A 19787-nucleotide genomic window follows, 5' to 3' on the forward strand; every position below is an offset into this window, starting at 1 on the left:
CACAGCAACCCACTCCAGTATTCTTGTTTCGAAAATCCCATGGACAGAGAAGCCTGGCAGGCTACGGTCCCTGGGGCTTCAAAGAGTCAGACACGACTGAAGCAACTTAGCACCCATGCATGCAGATAAGAGCCCAACTTCCAGACTTGAGACTCAGAACACTTCCCTGTGAGAATTTCTAGAAACACAGCGAATGTTCAGCACCATCAGTTGACTCTGAATGCATTCAAGGGATATGACTTGTAAATAACATTTGTGTAAATTTAACCATACACTGTAAAGGCAGTTTACTAATAAAAGAATGCTTTTCTGAAAGCTTTTGTAAAGCTAAAGTGAATACCACCCCTCCCCCGTTAATCTACATTCTCCATTAGGAGACTTGAATGTATTGTTTTCTTCAGATGATCACACCTGTGTATCCTGCCTTGCCACACCCCCCTACTCTGCCATTTGCTTTGTCTGGGAGTGTTCCCTGGGCTGGTTCTATGAGGTGTATTTCCGGGAATGAGGGGCAGGCTGTGAAGAGAAGAGCCCCAGCTTAGAAGTCAGACAACTCTAGTTGCTCACCTTACCACAGTGAGCCTCAGTTTTCTGATCTTTAAAAAGATGGCATTTTTAAAAATAGGAAGGCCTTCTGGTTTCAGCTCTGATACATAAAAAGCTTGAAAGTCATCACTTGCTACAAGGGAAAAAGCTAAACAAGCTGAGTGTCAGTGACTTTTCCTGGACTTATCAGGGAACTGAGGTCATAGGAAAAATTGTTGTTCAGTCGCTCGCGCGTGTCTGACTCTTTGTGACCCCATGGACTGCAGCATGCCAGGCTTCCCTGTCCTTCACCATCTCTCGAAACTTGCTCAAACTCATGTCCATGGAGTCGGTGATGCCATCCAACTATTTCTTCTTCTGTCGTCCCCTTCTCCTCCTGCCCTCAATCTTTCCCAGAATCAGGGTCTTTTCCAATGAGTCAGTTCTTCACATCAGGTGGCCAAATTATTGAAGCTTCAGCTTCAGCATCAGTCCTTCCAGTGAATATTCAGGGTTGATTTCCTTTAGGATTGACTGGTTGGATCTCCGTGCAGTCCAAGGAACTCTCAAGATCTTCTCCAGCACCACAGTTCAAAAGCATCAGTTCTTCTGTGCACAGTCTGATGTGCAACTCATATCTGTACATGACTACTGAAAAAATCATAGCTTTGACTATGATTATACAGACCTTTGTTGGCAAAGTAATGTCTCTTCTTTTTAATATGCTGTCTAGGTTTGTCATAACTTTTCTTCCCAGGGGCAAGCATCTTTTAATTTCATGGATGCAGTCACCATCGCAGTGATTATGGAGCCCCCCAAAATAAAATCTGTCCCTGTTTGAATTGTTTCCCAGGAAAAGTCATCACTCCTAAATCTGGAAAAACAGATGCATGTAGGGAATCATAACCAAGATCTGCTTATTGGGAACAGAAGCTGCCAGAGCCACAGACTGGAGGAAATGCTCAATGGGTAACTTGGAAGAATTGCCGGGAGCAGAGTTTTGGCCAGTGTGAAAGCAAGAACCTCCAAGGGCCACAGCCTTAAGGACCCCTCGTATTTTTGTAGATTTTACCTCCTGGAACCCCAACAGCTCTTCTCATGGTAAAAAGCCGAGGAAAATTTTTGTGCTTCCAACAGGCTTGCAGGGGAAAATTAATCATTTTGAATAAGTGTTCGCCACCACAAAGACCTACATGACAAAGGAAAAGAATTTATCAGAGCCTTAGCTGATGGAGCAAAAGGGAAATGACCAACCCCAGGCCCTTCCTGCCTTCCTGTCTCACCTAATGGGAAAACAAAAAGTTCAGAAACACCTGTGAAGGTCATATTCCAGGGATAGAGCTCACTGAAAGATAACACAGAATGATAGAATGCTTCCGCTGCCTCCTGTCAGACCACCCCATCATCTGGTGTCCAGTATAACAGTGGATTATGGCTAAAAGGGCTGCAAGCTACACGAATTACAATGAGTTTTTAAGAAACCAAAGACAAAAAGAGAGACACAAACAAGTGTACTAGTGGAAATTGAAGACTCTGACACAGAGCAAATATCAAACATAGTCCAACTCCTATGGGCTAGTCCAGCCAGATTAACACAGAACCCCACACTAAAGGTTCTTAATACCCAAATAAGAGCCTGAACAAGAACTTCTCAATGAAAACTTACAAGTCATGCTGAGAGGAGAAGAGTTCAAGACTGGTTCAAAAGCTAGTTCTTTGAGGAGATCAATAAATTTAATAAACCTCTATCCAGTTAACCAAGAAAAGTAAGAGACAGAATATATATTACTAATATCAGAACAGAAGAAAGGATCATTATTACTGATCTCGTGGACATAAAAAGAAAATGAATTAATATTATGAAAAACCCTATGCCCACATATAGACTAATTCCTTGAAAGACTCAAACTATACCAGAACTCACACAAGGAGAAATAAATCTTCTGAATAATGTCTGTTTTTAAAAAGTGAATCAGCAATTAATAACCTTCTAAAACAAAAAGCACCAAGTCCAGATGGTTTCACCAACTATGAATTCTACCAACTATGTAAGGAAGAAATGATACCCATTCTCTACAATCTCTCCAGAGATGAGAAGCAGAGGGAATACATCAGAATTCATTCTTTGAGGCCAGCACTTCAACCTAATACTTCAACAGATAAAGAGAATATGAGAAAAAGAAACTCTGGACCAGCATCTCTCATGAACACAAATATAAAAATCCTAAACAAAATATTAGCAACTTGAATTAAACCAGGCATGAAAAGAATTATACACCACGACCAAGCAGAATTTGTCCCAGGTAGGTAAGGCTGGTTCAACAATCAAAAATTGATTTATGTAAGCAACCACATCAAGAGGGTAAGGAAGAAAATTTACACAATTATACCAATAGATGCAGAAGAAGCGTCCGGCAACGAACAACACTCGTTCATATAAAGACTCTCAGCAAACTAGGAATAGAGGGGAACTTTCTCAACTTGATAAGAATATCTACAAAAACCTGTCCTAACATTATACGTAATGGTGAGAAACTGGGTAATTTCCTCTTAAGATATGGAAGAAGGCGAGAATGTCTCCTCTCACCACCCCAGTTCGACATTGTACTGGAAATCCTAGCTTTAGTGCAATAAGACAAAAAAAAAGGAAATAAAAGGTATATAGATTGGAAAGGAAGAAATAAAACCATCTCTGTCTGTGGATGACATGACTGTCTATATGGAAAACTCCCCAAAAATCAACAAATTTCCTGGAACTAATAAGTGATTATACCAAGGTTGCAGGATACAAGGTCAATATACAAAAATCAATTACTTTCTTATATGCTAGCAATGAATAATTGGAATTTGAAATTAAAACACAATATCATTTGCAATAGCACCCAAAGAAGGAAATACTATGTATAAATCCAGCAAAATATTTACAAGAGCTATATGCAAAAACTGAGAAGGTCTCAAGTAAATGCAAATATAATTAGTGTTCCTGGATTGGAAAGTTTAATACTTTCAAGATGTTGATTCCTTCCAACTTGATCTATAGGTTCTATAATCCCATTCAAAATCCCAGCAAACCGTTTTGTGAACATTGACCAACTGATTCTACACTTTATGTGGAAAGGCAAATGACCTAGGATAGACAGCACAACAGTGAAGAACAGTGTTGGAGGACTGACACTACCCTACTTCAAGACTTACTATGAAACTGTAGTAATGAATACAGTGTGGTTTTGGTGAAAGGAAGAATACATAGATCAATGGGAAAAAGTAGAGAGCCCATAAATAGACCCCCAAAGAGATAGTCAGCTGATCCACGATAAAGGAGCGAAGGCAATTCAGTGGAGCAAGGATATTTTTACTTTAAATGGTACTGAAAAAATTGATCATTCATGTGCAAAAAATAACAATAATCTAGACATAGAACTTACATATTTCACAAAAATAAACCCAAAGTGGATCATGGACCTAAATGTGAAACTTTCAGAAGATAAAATGGAAAAATTGATGAGTTTAGATACAACACCAAAAGCAAGATCCAGGAAAGAAAATATTGATACGTTGGATTTTATTTAAAGTAAAAAGTGCTCTGTGAAAGATACTGTTAAGAGAATGAAAAGACAAGCTACAAACTGGGAGAAAGTAATTATAAAATACATGCTTAATAAAGGACTGCTATCTAAAATCTACTTAGAGCTCAGTCATAAGAAAGCAACTCAGTTAAATGGCAAAATATCTAAAAAGCTCATCAAGGAAAGATATACAGTTGGCAAAGAAGCATATGAAAAGAAGCTCATCATTTGTCATTAGGGAATTACAAGTTAAAATAATAACTTGCAATTAGTTACCAATATAAGGGTATTATAATGGCTCAAATCTAACAATACCAAATGCTGACCAGGACGTGAAGCAGCAGGAACTCCTGCTGAGTGGGAATGCAAAATGATAAAAACCACTGTGGAAAGCGGTTGGGCAGTCTTCCACAAAGCTAAATGTAGTATTCTTCAGTGATCGAACTACTAGGTATTTACCCGATTGAACTGAAAACCTACCCTCACACAAAAAGCTGCATGAAAATATTTACAGCACCTTTATTCATAATCACCCCAAACTGGAAACAATCCAGATGTCCTTTAAAACAGGGATCCTCAACTCCCACGATCCAGTGTCTGAAGATCTGAGGTGGAACTGATGTAATAATACAGAAAGAAAGTGCACAATAAATGTAATGCGCTTGAATCATCCTGAGATCATCCCCACCCCATCCCACCTTCTGTCCATGGAAAAACTGTCTTACACAAAGCCAGTCCCTGGTACCAAAAATCCTGGGTCCTGCTGCTTTAAAATATGGCTAAATGAGCCAACTGTGGCACCTCCGTACAAGGGAATGTTGGTCAGCAGAAGAAGATGTAAGCTATCAAGTCCCAAAAAGACACTGAGGAACAAACCAATATGAAAAGGCTACATACTGATTCCAGTTACCTGACATCCAAATGCAAAAGCAAAGAAAATAAGCTGCTCAGGGAAGGAAAAGAGTAAGTCTAAGCAAGTGAAATGGGAATTTTAAGGCCATAGAGTTGATCTGTGTGGTACTGTAATTTTGGGTTCAAGACATTATGCATTTGTCAAATCCTATCCAGCTGTGTCCAGAGAAGGCAATGGCACCCCACTCCAGTACTCTTGCCTGGAGAATCCCAGGGATGGGGGAGCCTGGCGGGCTGTCGTCTATGGGGTCACACAGAGTCGGACACGACTGAAGTGACTTAGCAGCAGCAGCAGCAGCAGCAGCAGCATTCAACTGTGTAACACAAAAAGCAGACCTAAAAGTATGCAAATTTTAAAAAATCATTTTGGAGGTTGGGGAATCCCAGGGAGAAATGCAGATGGTGAAGAGAAAGTGCATCACAAGTTTATGAAACAACCTCATTGAAGGAAATTAGGGGAAAATGTGCTGCTCTAGGTACCTTTGGAAACCTTTGCTTGTTTGTTCAGTCGCTAAGTCATGTCAGATTCTTTGTGACCCCATGGACTGTAGCATGCCAGGCTTCCCTGTCCTTCACTATATCCCAGAATTAGCTCAAACTCATGTCCATTGAGTTGATTATGCCATCCAACCATCCCATCCTCTGTCACCCCCTTCTCCTGGATCAGAGTCTTTTCCAATGAGTTGGCTCTGCCCATCAGGTGGCCAAAGTATTAGAGCTTCAGCTTTAGCATCAGTCCTTCCAATGAATATTCAGGGTTGATTTCCTTTAGGATTGACAGGTTTGATCTCCTTGTTGTCCAAGGGACTCTCAAGAGCCTTCTCCAGCACCAAATTTCAAAAGCATCAATTCTTCGGTGCTCAGCTTTCTTTATGGTCCAGCTCTCACATTTGGTCCAGCTCTCACATCCATACATGACTACTGAAAAAACCATAGCTTTGACTATACTGAACTTTGTTAGTAATGTCTCTGCTTTTAAATATACTGTCTAGTTTTGTTATAGCTTTCCTTCCAAGGAACAAGCATCTTAATTTCATTCCTGCAATCACTGTCCATAGTGATTTTGGAGCCACCAAAGATAAAATCTGCCACTGTTTCTACTTTTTACCCAAGTATTAGCCATGAAGTGATGGGACTGGATGCCATGATCTTAGTTTTTTGAATGTTAAATTTTAAGCCAGCTTTTTCACTGTCCTCCTACACCCTCATCAAGAGGCTTTTTAGTTCCTCTTCACTTTCTGCCATTAAAGTGGTATCATCTGCATATCAGAGTTTGATGATATTTCTCCTGGCAATCTTGATTCCAGCTTGTGATGCATCCAGCCCAGCGTTTCACATGATGTTCTCTGCATATAACTTAAATGAGCAGGGTGACAGCCTTGATGTACTCATTTCCCACTTTTGAACCAGTCCATTGTTCCAGTTCTTAACTGTTGCTTCTTGACCTGCATACAGGTTTCTCAGTAGGCAAGTAAGGTGGTCTGGTATTCCCATATCTTGAAGAATTTTCCATAGTTTGTAGTGATCCACACAATCAAAGGCTTTAGCATAGTCAATGAAGCTGAAGTAGATATTTTTCTGGAATACCCTTGCCTTTTCTATGATCCATCGGATGCTGGCAATTTGATCTCCGGTTTATCTGCCTTTTCTAAAGTCAGCTTACAAGATACCATCTTGTACACATCTGGAAGTTCTCAGTTCACATACTGTTGAAGCCGGGCTTGGAGAATTTTGAGCATTAGTTTGCTAGCATGTGAAATGAGTGCGATTGTGCAGTAATTTGAACCTTCTTTGGTATTGCCTTTCTGAGATTGGAATGAAAACTGACCTTTTCCAGTCTTGTAGCCACTGCTGAGTTTTCCAAATTTGCTGGCATATTAAGTGCTGCACTTCAACAGCATCATCTTTTAGGATTTGAAATAGCTCAGCTGAAATTCCATCACCTCCACTAGTTTTGTTCTTAATAATGCCTCCTAAGGCCCACTTGACTTCACACTCCAGGATGTCTGTCCCTAGGTGAGTTGACCATACCATCATGCTTATCTGGGTCGTGGAGATCTTTTTTGTATAGTTCTTCCGCGTATTCTTACTACCTCTTCTTACTATCTTCTGCTTCTGTTAGGTCCATACCATTTCTGTCCTTTATTGTCCAATCTTTGTACGAAATGTTCCCTTGTATCTCTAATTTTCTTGAAGAGATCTCTAGTCTTTCCCGTTCTATTATTTTCCTCTATTTCTTTGCATTGTTCACTTAAGAAGGCTTTCTAATATCTTCTTGCTGTTCTCTTGAACTCTCCATTCTCCTTTGACTCTTGCTTCTCTTCTTTTCTCAGTTATTTGTTAGGCCTCCTTGGACAATCACTTTGCCTTCTTGCATTTCGTTTTCTTGGGAATGGGTTTGGTCACCACCTCCTGTACAGTGTGACAAACCTCCATCCATAGTTCTTCAGGCATTCTGTCTACCAGATTTAATGCCTTGAATTGACTTGTTACTTGCAATGTGTAATCGTAAGTGATTTTATTTTGGTCATACCTGAATTGTCTAGTGTTTTTCCCTACTTTTTTCAATTTATGCTTAAATTTTGCAATAAGGAGCTGATGATGTGAGCCACAGTCAGCTCCAGGTCTTGTTTTGCTGACTGTGGAGCTTCTCTATCTTTGGCTGCAAAGAATATAATCAATCTGAATTCAGTATTGACCATCTGGTGATGTCCATGTGTAGAGGCTTCTCTTGTGTTGTTGGAAGAGGGTGTTTGTTATGACCAGCATGTTCTCTTGGCAAAACTCTGTTAGCCTTTGCCCTGCTTCATTCTGTATTCCAAGACCAAACTTGCCTGTTACTCCAGGTATCTCTTGACTTCCCACTTTTGTATTCCAATAACCTGTGATGAAAGGGCATCTTGGTGTGTGCGTGCGTGTGTGTGTTCTAGAAGGTCTTGTAGGTCTTCACAGAATCATTCTCTTCAGCTTCTTCGGCATCAGTGGCTGGGGCATAGACTTGGACCGCTGTGATGTTGAATGGTTTGTCTTGGAAACTGAGATCACCCTACCTTTGGAAACTAGAGGAGTCCATAAGATGAAGGCAATGGGAACTGCACAGGATCACTTGTTGACAAGGTTGTTTCCCACGGGCTATGGGTTAAAAAATTCTGATGGTCCTATTTATGTGTACTGGGATGGACAACTCTGTAAATCAGTGAAAAATGGCAGGGGTGGGAGTTTACAGATTTTTTTTAAAAGCAGAGGAAGTTAGGGAAAAAGTAGGAAGTACACACAATATGTGTGAACACCTTTGTACCCAGAAGGTATTATTATTTTACATAAACTTATGCCCTGACAGTATTATTTGTTATGCATAAAGTATTATTACCTTCACATTATTTCCTGCATAATTTGAACCATGTTCTTCAGCAGCAAGAGATAAATCCAAAAGCTCAGAACTTTTTCAGATACAGTTTTTAACAAATTTGTCTGTCTTCTGAAATGCTCATTTAATTTCTCTAGACTGGTTCAGTTGTATTTCTGTAGGAGCTGTGTACATCAGAGCAGCTTATCATAAATACCTAAAGCAAAGGAAATAGGTTATTTAGAAAATAAAGTTGATTACCCATCTGTATGTCTTCTTTGCAGAAATGTCTGTTTAGGTCTTCTGCCCACTTTTTGATTGGATTGTTCATTTTTCTGGTATTGAGTTGTATGAGCTGCTTGTATCTTTTAGAGATTAATTCTTCATCAATTGTTTGTTTGCTATTATTTTCTCCCATTCTGGGGGTTGTATTTTCACCTTGCTTACAGTTTCCTTCATTGTGCAAAAGCTTTTAAGTTTAATTAGGCCCCATTTGTTTATTCTTGTTTTCATTTCCATTACTCTAGGAGGTAGGTCACAGAGGATCTTGCTGTGATTTATGTCAGAGAGTGTCCTGCTGACGTTTCCCTCTAAGAGGTTTACAGTCTCTGGTCTGAGATCTGAGTCTTTAACCCATTCGAGTTTATTTTTGTGTACGGTGTCAGAAAGTGTTCTACCTTCATTCTTTAGCTGACCGCCATCAAAAAGTCTACAAACAGTAAATGCTGGAGAGAGTGTGGAGAAAAGGGAACCCTCTTACACTGTTAGTAGGAGCACAAATTGATACAGCCACTATAGAGAACAGTGTGGAGAGTCCTTTAAAAATTAGGAATAAAACTACCATATGACCCAGCAATCCCACTACTGGGCATATGCCCTGAGGAATCCAGAATTGAAAAAGACACATGTACCCCAATATTCATTGCAATACTGTTTACAACAGCCAGGACATGGAAGCAACCTTGACAGATTGAATGGATACGGAAGTTGTGGTACATATACACAATGGAATATTGCTCAGCCATAAAAGGGAATACGTTTGGGTCAGTTCTAATAAGGTGAATGAACCTTGAGCCTGTTACACAGAGTGAATAGGTTATGTCTATCCACAGAAAGAGAAGGACAAATACCATATATTAATGCATATATACAGAATCTAGAAAGATGGTACCAACGATCCTACCTGCAAGGCAGCCAAAGGAGACACAGATGTAAAGAACATTCTTTTGGACTCAGTGGGAGAGGGAGAGAGTGGGTTGATTTGAAAGAATAGCATTGAAACATATGCATTCCCATGTATAAAACAGGAAGCAGTGTGAGTTTGGTGTGTGACTCAGGGCACCCAGAGCTGGTGTTCTGTGACGACCTGGAGGGTTGCAGTGGGGAGGGAGGCAGGGGTGCTCAGGATAGGGGGACAGGTATGCCTACGGCCAATCCATACTGAGGTGTGGCAGAAACCACCACAATACTGTAAAGTAGTTGTCCTCCAACTAAAACAAATAAATTTTTAAAAAAGAAAATATGCCATTAACTGCTCCTAGGTGATGCCAAAATATGTGAGTAGAAAGTAGGAAAGGTTTGATATTTTGTTTGAGATACTGCTTAATATCTGAAAGGTTCAGACACATTTTAGCACAGTGTCGACTGAGCATCTGGATATTTGAATTTTTCTCTTTGCAGCTGCTAGTGTTGATATGGTAGAACATAGGCAAAGCCTCAACGTTAAATTACTTCCAGATCCTTTTAGCAGCATTTAATTAAAAATAAAGCTTCATTCAATAGCACCCTCTCTGCCTTCTTTTATGTATCCTATTTTTCATATTTGTAAGAAATGGGGGTGGGGCACCAAAAAAGAATTTTTCTACGCTCTTCAAATCAGTAGAAAGCCTGATGACGAAATACACAGAATTTTGTCTTCAAACATACTGTTCAGTTCAGTTCACTTCAGTCGTTCAGTCGTGTCCAACTCTTTGCGACCCCGTGAATCGCACCACGCCAGGCCTCCCTGTCCATCACCAACTCCCAAAGTTTACCCAAACTCATGTCCATCGAGTCGGTGATGCCATCCACCCATCTCATCCCGCTGTTAACTTGCCTCAATACACAGGCAAATACTTTGCCACAGTCTGAAAAGTTGCTCTATTTAAATCAGACTTACTCCTATTAATAACAGCTGTGAAACACTAGAACATATTATTGTTCCAATAAAGGATTATCTGATCCAATCTTTTGAAAATGAGACAAGACACTAACATGTCCATAGCTGCGTTTGCAGGTGTGCTCACTCAGTCGTGTCCGACTCTCTGCGACCCCGTGGACTGTAGCCAGCCAGGCTCCTCTGTCCATGGGATTCTCCAGCCAAGAATACTGAAGTAGGGTGCTGTGCCCTCCTCCAAGGGATCTTCCCCACCCAGGGATTGAACCTGTGTCTCCTCTGTTTCCTGCATTGGCAGGCGAGTTCTTTACCACTAGAGCTATATATATATGTGTGTGTGTGTGTGTGTGTGTGTGTGTGTGTGTGTGCGCGTGTGTGCGCTATATATACATATATATATATGCATCTGCAGAATCCCCTTTAAGAATTTAAGTAGCAAATCAAGTCAATTGACTTGAAGATAGAAATATGGACCGAGTGAATTTCTGAGAGCCCTTCATATGCCAGGATTCCACACTTGTTTGAACTGGTAGCAGCAGTATTTCCTGGCATCAGGTATTCTCATGATAATTTTCAGCTTCCCTCTGAGCATACATCTGCTCCGCATCCAGCCCCACCCATACAAACACATACAGACACACTCACGAATGGTTGCAGATAGTTTGGGATTTGCAGTGCAGAGAGCATCACCTAACTTTCTCTTTCCTTTTTTTCTCTCCTTTCATACTGTGTGACTCATTCAACATTCTGTACAACTAGACAAATGAAGAGATTCCTTTGTTTTGACATAATTAGCAGCTCTTTTCATTTGCACTGTGTGCCTGGCTACAGTAACAAACATGGTACCTTTCAGCAGCGTCTTAGTCGGGAAGTTCCTCCTGCCGTGACGTGTGGGTGGGGAGGGCAGGGTGATGTGAGCCAGATGCACGGGCTGCCCTTCGCCAGGAATGCAGATGTGCTTCATCCACACATGCCCAGATGCTGACCCCTCCGGCGTTACTAACGCGTCCCAGCTGCCAGGCTTCCTCCTCTGCATGTACGCACCTCGGTTTCACATATGTCACGTGCTTACTTATGAGGCACAACATTCCTACATTTCACATGTGGCAGTTACTATTAAAAATGAGCAGTTCTAACTCTTCTGGAAATTGATAAAGAATCTTTTAAATTGCTTTGAAATGTGGCCATCATTTCAAAATGACTTCACATGCAGTTATTGAATTCATAATGCAAACTTCTGACCTTTCCCCTTGCATGTTGAGAAAACAGGGCTCTGAGTATTCCACTTTAAAGATAGTCAAGAAATTAATATTTGCATACATAATACATCATAATGATTTTTTACTTTCCTTTTATTTCTCATCTCCAAGGCCTATTTTTAAAAAGTAGCATGTCTATAAATTCAACATTGTTATTTATTGTTAATTAAATCCAGGCATCAAGTAAAAGAAGTTTGGCATCTTCTAGAAATGGGTCAGACTTCCAGCTCTACAGGGAAAGAATTAGCTTTATAAAAATATAATCCACTCATTGCTTCAAACTATAGTTAGAGCATAGCACCACTGATTAGAGGAAAGGGATTAGTTTTATAAATTTTGATTTATAATCTAAAGTATAAAATATAGAACATGATAGTTTCTCTAAATTAAAATGAACTGAATCTTAGTTATTCATTTTTTTAAAAATCAGCATTTTACAGGGTAAATGTAAAGGTGAATCATAACTGAAAGCAAAAAAGATGAAAAATGCAAATGACCGATGATCAGATTTTGAAAGATGGGGTTCATGTCCATTTCCTTCTTTAATGCCAGAATAATGAACTTAAAAAAGCCAAAATCTATAATTCATCATAGATAACAATCTTGGTGATCACTTCTAAGAAATGAATGACCTAAATACTGAGAAGACTTTTTTGAAGGACTGCACACTGTCATTATCAATAGTAGAGTCAGCGACTTCCCTGGCAATCGGCCCCTTTCCAATGCAGGAGGTGTGGGTTCAATCCTTGGTTGGAAGCTAAGATCCCACAGGCCTCACTAAAAAGAAAACCCAAAATATAAAACAGAAGCAGTATTGTAACAAATACAAGAAAGACTTTTTAAATGGTCCACATAAAAATCTTAAAAGTGGTTGCTGCTGAGTGCCAAAGGAAACATCTCTTAAGTCCTGGTTCCCTAGCATGTGGTTTGGGGCCCTCATGAAAACTATTCTGCTTCCTTCAGTAAAACTTGGTTTACCTGTTTGGATACACATATACATATTTATTTCAGTTTCAGAAATAAAGGTGCAAACTCATTCATTAGCTTTGGCCATACCTACAAAATAGGATGGAAAATGAAAGCAATGATCTGATTAATTCAGGCGGAAGTAATGAATATTAATCTTCCCTGAAAGTACTGCCTGAAATTTATAAACAAAAAAAGGATGTTGTAAGCTATCTTTTCCTAAACTCTCCAAACAGTTACTTCAGATTTTCTCCATATATAAAAAAAGCAACGTAAAGTGAAGTCGCTCAGTCGTGTCCAACTTTGTGCGACCCCACGGACTGTAGCCTACCAGGCTCCTCCATCCATAGGATTTTCCAGACAAGAGTACTAGAGTGGGTTGCCACTTCCTTCTCCAGGGGATCTTCCCAACCCAGGGATCAAGCCCAGGTCTTCTGCGTTACAGGCAGACGCTTTACCATCTGAGCCACCAGGAGAGCCCTTCACCATGTGTATTTTTGTTCAAATGCATATGCTGTGTCGTGCTGTCCTTACTCACTAAGTTGTGTCTGACCCTGCAGTCCCATGGATTGTAGCCCACTGAGCTCCCGCTGTCCATGGGGATTCTCCATGCAAGAATGCTGGAGTGGGTTGCCATTCCTTCCCCTCAAATTCATATATATGATAACAATTGTAGTGTTCTCTGAGAGCAGATTTCAGTTCAGTTCATTCGCTCAGTCATGTCTGATTCTTTGCAACTCCACGGACTGCAGCACACCAGGCTTCCCTGTCCATCACTAACTCCCAGAGCTTGCTCAAACTCATCCAGTTTGTGGTGCCATCCAACCATCTCATCCTCTGCTGTCCCCTTCTCCTTCTACCTTCAATCTTTCCCAGCATCAGGGTCTTTTCTAAGGAATCAGTTCTTCGCATCAGGTGGCCAAAGTATTGGAGTTTCAGCTTCAGCATCAATCCTTCCAATGAATATTCAGGACTGATTTCCTTTAGGATTGACTGGATGGATCTCCTTGCAGTCCAAGGGACTCTCAAGAGTTTTCTCCAACACCACAGTTCAAAAGCATCAATTCTTCAGCACTAACCTGTCCATCCTAAAGGAGATCAGTCCTGGGTGTTCATTGGAAAGACTGATGTTGAAGCTGAAACTCCAATACTTTGGCCACCTGATGCAAACAGCTGACTCATTTGAAAAGACCCTGAGGCTGGGAAAGATTGAGGGCAGGAGGAGAAGGGGACAACAGAGGATGAGATGGTTGGATGGCATCACCAACTCAATGGACATGGGTTTGGGTGAACTCTGGGAGTTGGTGATGGACAGGGAGGCCTGGCGTGCTGCAGTTCATGGGGTCGCAGAGTCGGACATGACTGAGCGACTGAATTGAACTGAAGCTTTCTTTATGGTCCAACTCTCACATCCATACATGACTACTGGAAAAAACATAGCTTTAACTAGATCTTTGTTGGCAAAGTAATGTCTCTGCTTTTTAATATGCTGTGCTTGTCTTCCAAGGAGCAAGCATCTTTTAATTTCACGGCTGCAGTCACCATCTGCAGTGAGTTTGGAGCCCAAGAAAATAAAGCCTGTCACTGTTTCCATTGTTTCCCCATCTACTTGCCATGAAGTGATGGGACTGGATGCCATGATCTTAGTTTTCTGAATGTTGAGCTTTAAGCCGGCTTTCTCACTCTCCTCTTACACTGTCACTAAGAGGCTCTTGAGCTCCTCTTCACTTTCTGCCAGAGGGGTGGTGTCATCTGCATATCTGAGGTCATCGCTATTTCTCCTAGGAATCTTGACTCCAGCTTGTGCTTCATCCAGCCCAGCGTTTCGCATGATGTACTCTGCGTATAAGTTAAATAAGCAGGGTGACAATATACATTCCTGTTGTACTCCTTTCCCAATTTGGAACTGGTCTGTTGTTCCATCTCTGGTTCTAACTGTTGCTTCTTGACCTGCATACACATTTCTCAGGAGGCAGGTAAGGCAGTCTGGTATTCCCATCTCATGAAGAATTTTCCACAGTTTATTGTGATCCACACAGTCAAAGGCTTTGGCATAGTCAATAAAGCAGAAGTAGATGTTTTTCTGAAATTCTCTTGGTTTTTCTATTGCCAACAGATGTTGGCAATTTGATCTCTGGTTCCTCTGCTTTTTCTAAATCCAGCTTGAACATCTGGAAGTTCTTGGTTCATGTACTGTTGAAGACTAGCTTGGAGAATTTTGAGCATTAGTTTACTAGCATGTGAAATGAGTGCGATTATGCAGTAGTGAACATTCTTTGGCATTGCCTTTCTTTGGGATTGGAATGAAAACTGACATTTTCCAGTCCTGTGGCCACTACTGAGTTTTCCAAATTTGCTGGCATATTGAGTGCAGCACTTTAACAGCATCATCTTTTAGGATTTGAAATAGTTCTGCTGAAATTCCATCACCTCCACTAGCTTTGTTTGTAGTGATACTTCCTAAGGCCCACTTGACTTTGCACTCCAAGATGTCTGGCTCTAGGTGGGTGATCGCACCTTCATGGGTATCTGGTCATGAAGATCTTCTGTGTATTCTTGCCACCTCTTTTTAATTAATATCTTCTGCTTCTGTTAGGTCCCTACCATTTCTGTCCTTTATTGAGCCCATCTTTGCATGAAATGTTCCCTTGGTATCTCTAATTTTCTTGAAGAGATCTCTAGTCTGTCCCATCCTATTGTTTTCCTCTATTTCTTTGCATTTCTTATCTCTCCTTTCTAGTCTTTGGAACTCTGCATTCAGATGGACATATCTTTCCTTTTCTCCTTTGCCTTTTGCTTCTCTTCTTTTCTCAGCTATTGGTAAGGCCTCCTCAGCCAGAGGCTGAGCAGATCAGTCTCTGTGGAGTCTCTGGGTCCTGGTGTGCAGCAGGTTTTGTTTGGGCCCTCTGAGCATCTCTGGCAGGTATGGGGTTTTGATTCTAAACACGATTTTGCCAATCCTACCATCTTGCTGGGGTTTCTTCTTTATCCTTGGATGTGGTATATCTTTTTTTGGTAGGATCCAAAAAAAGAATCCAGAATTTTCCTGTCAATGGTTGTTTAGCAGCAAGTTGCAATTTTCAAGTTCTCACAGGAGAAGATGAGCACACGTCCTTCTACTCCACCATCTTGTATGTAATTTGAAAGAAAATTCAGAGCAACTCTAAGAAGACTTCAGATCCAGCCCATTCAAGAAGAATTAAAAAGAATAAAAAGCCTGGAAAATGTCTTCTTTTTTGACATGGGAAGAAGAAAGGCTGCATTTCATTTACATCTTGAAGTTCTATCAAATAATTCTGATTATTGACCTTGAGACTACTGTAACAAAATTCTTATTAAAGGACCCAAAAGTATACCCATAAACTTTTTTCTAAGCCGCCTATTTTTAATCACAAAGATGAAGAAACTAAGCAAACAACATTAGTCTTTTTTATACTCAGATGATAGACGTGTGACATGCATGCTCTGACAACTCTTTCCACATCACTGGCAGACATAATTAATTGATCATGATACTCTTCACTGCTCAGACAGGACCCAGGCTCAGAATCTTCCTGAACAGAATATTACCAATTTAACTCCACACATGAGACAACCGTCTTTGCCTTGCGCCTCATATATTAATGCTGAGCAAATATAGGCAGTTAGTCGAATGTTCTACAACATAAAAGACCAAGGGTTCTTGCTACTCTTCCAGTGAAAAAAGTGAAAGTGAAAGTCGCTCAGTCATGTCTGACTGTTTGCAACCCCAGGGACTTCGTCCATGGAATTCTCCAGGCCAGAATACTGAAGTGGGTAGCCTTTCCCTTCTCCAACCAATCTGCTTTTTACCAGGAGGTGAGTAGCTGGCATTAGGCCTGATCTGTAGAGTAAAAGTATCACTGTGGTAACTGTATCATGTCATTGACCCACAGCCCATCAGTTCAGTCTGTCCTGTTTCCTGCCATGCAGAACTGAGGCCAGCCAACTTAAGGGACCTTCTGAAGGCTGCTGGGACTCAGGTCAGTGGCGTATGCCACTGACACATAGAAGGGACAGGAAAGAGTTTTATTCCCATCTGGAACCACCTGGAAAGGGCACCCGTAACTGAAGAGAAAAGACAAGAAGCAAATGGTGATTTACAGATCCAGTCATCAGGGGCAAGGTCACCCCACAGTCAGGATGCAAGGGTTAGCCCCACACAGTGCGCTGGGACAGAAGGCAGGAGGGTCCCTGACGTGACGTGCCCTGACACCACCTCCTCCTTGGCCATCGCTGTGCGTGTGTATATGTGCTGTGACAGTAACTATAGCCCCTGCTCCCTGCAGCCTAGGATGCTTCCAGATCCCTTACAGCTGTGATGTCATTTGTTTCCCACCCTGGTGGCTCAGAAAGTAGAGAATCTTCCTGCAATGCAGGAGCCCCAGGTTCGATCCCTGGGTCGGGAAGATCCCCTGGAGAAGGGAACGGCAGCCCACTCCAGTATTTTTGCTTGGAAAACCCCATGGACAGAGGAGCCTGCTGGACTACAGTCCATGGAGTCACGAAGAGTCAGGTACGACAAAGTGACTAACACTTTCACTTTGAATCAACACAGGAAAGCAGGCATTGTGGTCCCCAACTTTACAACTAAAGTGCAATCTTTTGTCCAACAGCACAGAGCTGTTGCAGCCTAAAGTTCATTCCATCTGAAATATCTGCAGGAGGTAATGGAAGATGGATATTTTGGATTATTTCCCATCTGAATGTTCAAATAACTGTGCCCTTCAATACCGGGGGTCCAGCCCCAGTTGGATCCAGGGTATCCAAAGCATAGACAGCATTGGCAACTGAGATTTATTTATTTACTTAGAAATATAGAGAGAGATAAGGAAAGAATGTTGCAGTTAAGAAAATAGAGGAGAGAAAGAGGCTGATATTCCTTGATTTACACAGAAAGCCAATAAAGTCCCAAGACAAGGGACTTACACCGTTCACGTAGGCCACAGGTGCCCACTTGAATAGCGGAGGGTGCCCCGCCTTGGGCTCCCTCTCACGTGGGTCTTAGAAGCCCGGGCAGAGAAGTGAACACAGCGAGCCGCTGTGCTCCAGGGGATCAGCCTGAAAAAGAGAGAGAAAGAAAGAGAGAATTGACATGGGGGAGCCAAGCAATGATGAGGTGAGGCCCAAAACTTTATTTTTTCCAGGGAGCTTATATACCTTAAGCTGTACATAGAGAATAATGGAAAATACAAAGTCATGCAGGGTCAGCAGCCCTGACCCTTATCAAGACCAGGCTTTCTCTCTGGTTACATCATCTTCTGGCCAGGAGGCCTATTAGCATTTTATGACCCTTTTCTGATAAGGGTCCGTCAACCAGAAAACTTATTTGCCCTAAAAGTGTCGTTCTTTCCAAAGTCTGGTGCCACTCTCAGAAAGCACTAAATAAAGTTACATTCTTACATAGCAAGGATACAATGATTTATAACAAAGAAAGAAGAGTACAGTGATTTATAACAAAGAGAAAATTCATTAACTCAAAAGTCTAGTATTGCTAACATCAAAACTACTATATTCCTATTTCTGCATCCCAATTACATTGATTAATATCCTCCCAGGTCCCTAAAAGATAAAGGATATGGAGGTCTGGTGGCAATCATTAACTCAACAATGAAACTCTTCACCAATATAATTCTTAGCTCTTTAAAAGACTCTCTATCTTTAAGATGTTTTAAGCTTCCCGTGCCTCTCCCAGTTGGGAGGCTGTAAACAATCACATGCATAGTTGTAAAAGTCTGGGTAAACCTGTCAGGCAAGTTAGAGAGCCATCAGAGGGGTTTGAGCTGAGACACTCCTTTTATATGCAGGAGACTAACTGGAGCTCTAAGTTAACTTTTTCCAGAGAAAGGTGGTCGGGGATAGCCCCCTGTTAATGTCAGAGGAGTGTAGTATAGCAGACGGTAAACGGACAGATTTTGGTTTCGGGGTAGATGCTTGGGCAGAGGACCCCTTGAGACCTGACTCACCTTTGCCTGTCAGGCCTCTTCCTCATGACCTTTGTCATGGGTGGGATCTCCCGTGCTGGTTCCCAGCACTTCAGAGCCTTGCATGTACAGAACAGCTTGCAGTGGGGTGGTGAACCAGACGCCATGTCCCAGACAGGGTGGTGAAGGTGGCTGCCCGACCCCCTAACCCAGAGTAGCTTCCAAATTATCAATAGTAGACATGCCGTCTGGCCCTCAGTTATTGAAGGAGACTTTCTGTTCATCTTTCTGACAGCTGGTGACCCTGTTGCAGATGTGGGTTGTCCCTTTGTATTTCACGATAAAACTTTACTGGTGGCGATTTCTCTCTATGTGGGGGATGTTCTCAGTTATTACCAGCTACATCCTCTTCAGAGCTACCCGAAAACCCCTTTCAGGGAGAACACCACGGTATGTATTTCATTCATTCCTTCCTCAGCACACCCTTCATTTCAACCATTAGAAAGTATATTTAATTTCCTTTTTCCTGATGGGGGGTAGGGTATTACACCTCTTTGACCCTTTGTTGCAAAACTGTTTGGAGACTTGCTCTACTGCTGTGCATTCACATTCATATTTAATGGGGATTCAGACATGCCTGTAGATTTTATAGTTTTAGACAATAGCTAGTAAAGGCCAGGAGGAAGAGAAGTGAAACCGTTGTTTAAATTTTCTAGAGCACTATTTGCATGTTGATTTTTAGCTCAGCATTTTATAGGGTTCTATGCTAAGTCAGGTCACAGACATTTTATCATAAAATAAGAGAAGTCTGTACTTCTAACAACTATGGACATATTTCACATCTGATAAATCATAAGCAACAGACAAGCTATTACTCACATAACAAATGAGGCTTTACTATTCCAACGCTCACTTTAGTTACCACTGCCAACCTCTTGGAGAAGGCAATGGCACCCACTCCAGTACTCTTGCCTGGAAAATCCCATGGATGGAGGAGCCTGGTGGGCTGCAGTCCATGGGGTCATTAAGAGTCGGGCACGACTGAGTGACTTCACTTTCACTTTTCACTTTCATGCACTGGAGAAGGAAATGGCAACCCACTCCAGTGTTCTTGCC

General features: G+C 41.4%; 1 protein-coding gene across 1 annotated transcript in view; it reads left to right on the forward strand.

Annotated features, from left to right (window-relative positions):
- Window positions 1-19787, forward strand: part of RNF175 (ring finger protein 175) — a 63949-nt gene that overhangs the window by 16759 nt on the left and 27403 nt on the right. The window contains exon 5 of the mRNA XM_052655045.1: window positions 18967-19121. Coding sequence (XP_052511005.1) covers window positions 18967-19121 — 155 coding nt within the window. The remainder of the gene's footprint in view (window positions 1-18966; window positions 19122-19787) is intronic.

This window comes from Budorcas taxicolor, chromosome 17 (assembly GCF_023091745.1).
Source record: "Budorcas taxicolor isolate Tak-1 chromosome 17, Takin1.1, whole genome shotgun sequence".
Taxonomy (NCBI): Eukaryota; Metazoa; Chordata; class Mammalia; order Artiodactyla; family Bovidae; genus Budorcas; species Budorcas taxicolor.